Source organism: Dendropsophus ebraccatus, chromosome 8 (assembly GCF_027789765.1).
Source record: "Dendropsophus ebraccatus isolate aDenEbr1 chromosome 8, aDenEbr1.pat, whole genome shotgun sequence".
NCBI classification, from domain to species: Eukaryota; Metazoa; Chordata; class Amphibia; order Anura; family Hylidae; genus Dendropsophus; species Dendropsophus ebraccatus.
Genome location: NC_091461.1, coordinates 43,694,448 through 43,698,203, shown reverse-complemented (window position 1 = coordinate 43,698,203; position 3,756 = coordinate 43,694,448). Strand labels below are relative to the sequence as shown.

General features: G+C 54.1%; 1 protein-coding gene across 1 annotated transcript; it reads left to right on the top strand.

Moving 5' to 3' along the window:
* Positions 1–1,882: 1,882 nt before the first annotated feature.
* On the top strand, positions 1,883–3,304 carry ADO (2-aminoethanethiol dioxygenase). The gene has a single exon (XM_069979064.1). It carries the CDS (start codon positions 2,251–2,253, stop codon positions 3,187–3,189), a length of 939 nt encoding a protein of 312 aa, XP_069835165.1. The 5' UTR covers positions 1,883–2,250; the 3' UTR covers positions 3,190–3,304.
* Positions 3,305–3,756: the final 452 nt, after the last annotated feature.

Here is a 3,756-nt window from a genome sequence, read left to right as displayed (position 1 = left end):
ATGTTTGCAGTTCTGGTCACTAGACCCCTGGCTGAGCTAGGACATACAGCCATAATATTGAAGCATAAATGCAGCTATACTAGGTTTATCAGGATTTGGCCTAGATGTGACAATGTTTAATTGAAAAAATTACATAGACGTTGCAGTACAGCAGTAACACCCCAGTGGAGGCATAACTTGGCTAGGTAACTTTTTCCACTGACCATTCTTATATGGGAATGATATCGAGCATGAACATTCAACTTTACTAGAGATGAGCGAACCGGGTTCGGGTTCGAGTCCATCCGAACCCGAACGATCGGCATTTGATTAGCTGGGGCTGCTGAAGTTGGATAAAGCTCTAAGGTTGTCTGGAAAACATGGATACAGCCAATGACTATATCCATGATTTCCACATAGCCTTAGGGCTTTATCCAAGTTCAGCAGCCACTACTAATCAAATGCCGATCGTTCGGGTTCGGATCGACTCGAGCATGCTCCAGGTTCGCTCATCTCTAAACTTTACACAACTTTTAACACTTTTTATCAGCATGAGGTCAAAAACCCTGCACACAAGGTTTGTTAAGTGTACCTGTTATTAAAAAAAAAAACTTACAGAGGTACAGGTACAGAGCTGGAGAGAACACTGTGTGAGATTGAAAAGAATACACCATTTCCTGCAGGACAAACAGCAGCTGATAAGTACTGGAAGACTTAAAAGGGTTATCCAGCGTGGGGGCACTTTTTGGGGGGACGTCTTTTATTTCAGCCACCTCCTCCCTGGTCCCCCCCAGAAAGTGCCCCCATGCTGGAGCACCCCTTTAAGATTTTTTAATAGAAGTAACTTACAAATCTGTACGTATAAGGCTAAGTGCACACAGAGCAAAAGTGGCAGAATGCCGCCAACCTCCCTGTCATAATGACAGTCTTTGGGTGGCTCGCGCACCCTCTCTCCCCGCGCTGAAGAATAAACATGTTCATTCTTCAATGCGGAGAGAGGAGGCGCGCGATCGTCTCTGCCTGTGTCATAGACTTCGTTCTATGCACGGTGAATTCGGTTGTCCGCCCAAGGAAGGTTCATTCTTAGGACAGACGACGAAATCCGCCCATGCATAGAATGGAGTCTATGACACAGGCGGACAGGTGCGAGCTGCAGAATGCGTGACAGGTTTTCCGTCGCCATTCCATAGAGTGCGCTGTTTTAAAATAATGGCTGTTATTTTTCATTAAATGGCAGCCATCCACTAAATTTCAACAGTGTGTGAACATAGCCTTTCTGTGTTTTCAATCCACGCCTGGTTTTGGCTGCAATATACTGTGTGGGAACATAGGGGGAACTGGGGTAAAGAAGAAATGGCCCAGTTGCCCCTAGCAACCAATCAGACCCCACCTTTCATTTTCCAAACAATACGTGAGCAAAGAAAAGTGGAACCTGGTTGCTAGGGGCAGCTGAGCCAGTTCGATAAATTCCCCCAATAGCATTATACTGGAGTCATGTGACAGAACACTGGGGATTTATCAAGCTGTCTTATAGAAGGATTTCCTTTGTTGCCCATGACAACCAATTACAGCTTAGCTTTCATTTCTCATATTGCACTGGTAAGATAAAAGCAGGTTGCTATGGGCAACTAATTGAATCCTACTATATTAGACAGCTTTATAGCTCCTCCCCCAGTGATTTATACTAGTCATGTGACAACACTGATTTATCAAGGTGAAGGCTAACCAATCAGAATCCAGCTCTTTTATCCAGAGACCTTTGTAACATGAAAGCTGCAATCTGATTGGTTACTACAAACAACAGCTCCACTGTTTTTTGCACTGATTTTAACGACTTTCTCGGTCGTAAAGAGCGCTTAAACAAAGCTGCAGCGTGTGTCTTCTCCAGCAGTTAAATCTCTTTCCGTGCCGCACAGGATGATGAGCACGGAGAGGCATGCGGAGAGCCGGACTACTACCGTCCATGTGTCTTCTATCCGCCCAGCCCATAGGACATTACACAGCGCAGCCCTCACTGCACAATACCGCAGCTCCTGACAATGTCAAAGTCAATGGACTTCAGCACAAATCATTTAAACCGACCCTCCCAGCTTGACCTATCACACAGCAGCAGCTGTACGTGATCCCCGCCGCTAGGCATTATGGGATTTGTAGTCCTAGTAACTGTGTCGTTATGTTTGTGTCCGGGTAAGCCCACCCCTCCGGGGACCCCTGAGTGCAGCACAGCTGTATACCGGATGAGTCTCCTCACAGACCACCCGCATTACGCTTATGTCATCGGTTACACAAACAATAACAGGAACGAGGCACGGCCCGGACTACAAGCCCCACAAGCCCTTGCGGCAATGTATAGGGAGCGCTGCGGCCGGGGAGACGTGTGGCCGCTATTTGCATGAATGGGTGGCGGAGCGAGCCGGCGCTGATGAGGGAGAAGAGCGGGCTGTGAGCACAGGAGAGAGCGCGGGAGGGAGGGAGATGCCGAGGGACGACATGACCTCCCTCATCCAGAAGATCGCTCGCCAGGCCGGGCTGACGTTCCGCGGTCCCGGCAGCAGCGGAGACGGGAAGGGCTTCGCGGAGAACGTGACGCAGCTGAGGAAACTGGTGAGCGAGATCCGGGCCGAGGACCTGAAGATCCGCCCGCGGAAGAGCGCCCAGGCCCCGATCTCCGTGCCGCACAACCCGCCCGTCACCTACATGCACATCTGCGAGACGGACGGCTTCAGTATGGGGGTGTTCCTGCTGAAGGGCGGCTCCAGCATCCCGCTGCACGACCACCCGGGGATGCACGGCATGCTCAAGGTGCTTTACGGCAAAGTACGCATCAGCGGCTTCGATAAGATGGAGGCGCAGCCGGGCGGCAGTCACGGGGCTCTGGTGCGGGCGGTGCTGCGCTCCACCGCCGACTACAGCGACTCCAGCCCGCCGTGCCTGCTCAGCCCGCTGCGGGACAACCTGCACCAGATCAGCGCGGTGGACGGGCCCGCCGCCTTCCTGGACATCCTGGCGCCCCCCTATGACCCGGACGATGGCCGGGACTGTCACTACTACAAGCTGGCCCCGTCCCCGTCCGCCTCCTCCCCCGAGCAGAGCGGGGACGGCGGGGCCGAGGCCTCCGGGGTGCGGGAGGTGTGGCTGCTGGAGATCCCGCAACCCGATGACTTCTGGTGCGGGGGGGAGCCCTACCCGGGGCCCAAGGTGTCCGCCTGAGCCTCCTACCTCCAGGACCCCCCAGCAGTCAGTCACAGCGCCCCCTGCCGGACATGGGAGGCCCCCACCACCACACCCCTGCCAGACATGGGGACATCGGGGCCCCCACTACCACCCCGCCAGACATCGGGGCCCCCACCACCACACCCCTGCCAGACATGGGGGTCCCCACCACCACCCCTGCCGGACATGGGGGTCCCCACCACCACCCCTGCCGGACATGGGGACCACCACCACTGCCGGACATGGGGACCACCACCACTGTCGGACATGGCCCCCCCCCCCCCCCCACTACCACCCCCCCTGCCAGGCATGGGGGTCACCACTACTACCCCCACCATACACAGGGAGAAGGGTCAGTCATCAGGAGAGGGCAGCTCGGGGGGGACACACTGTCCTCACACCTACTACTACTGGAAGTCATTGGAAACTGCTGCAGAACCTCTTTGGCCACCACCATAAAGGATCCTAGTTGGATACGTTTCAGATTTGGATGCATCCATCCTGCATTGAAGATTGAGTGACATAAACATGGCTGCTGACCCCCAGAGGTTAGAGGTCATCTAG

Excerpts from the sequence above, each read along its gene's own strand:
- ADO (XM_069979064.1), top strand. The coding sequence starts at position 2,251 with ATGTCATCGGTTACACAAACAATAACAGGAACGAGGCACGGCCCGGAC.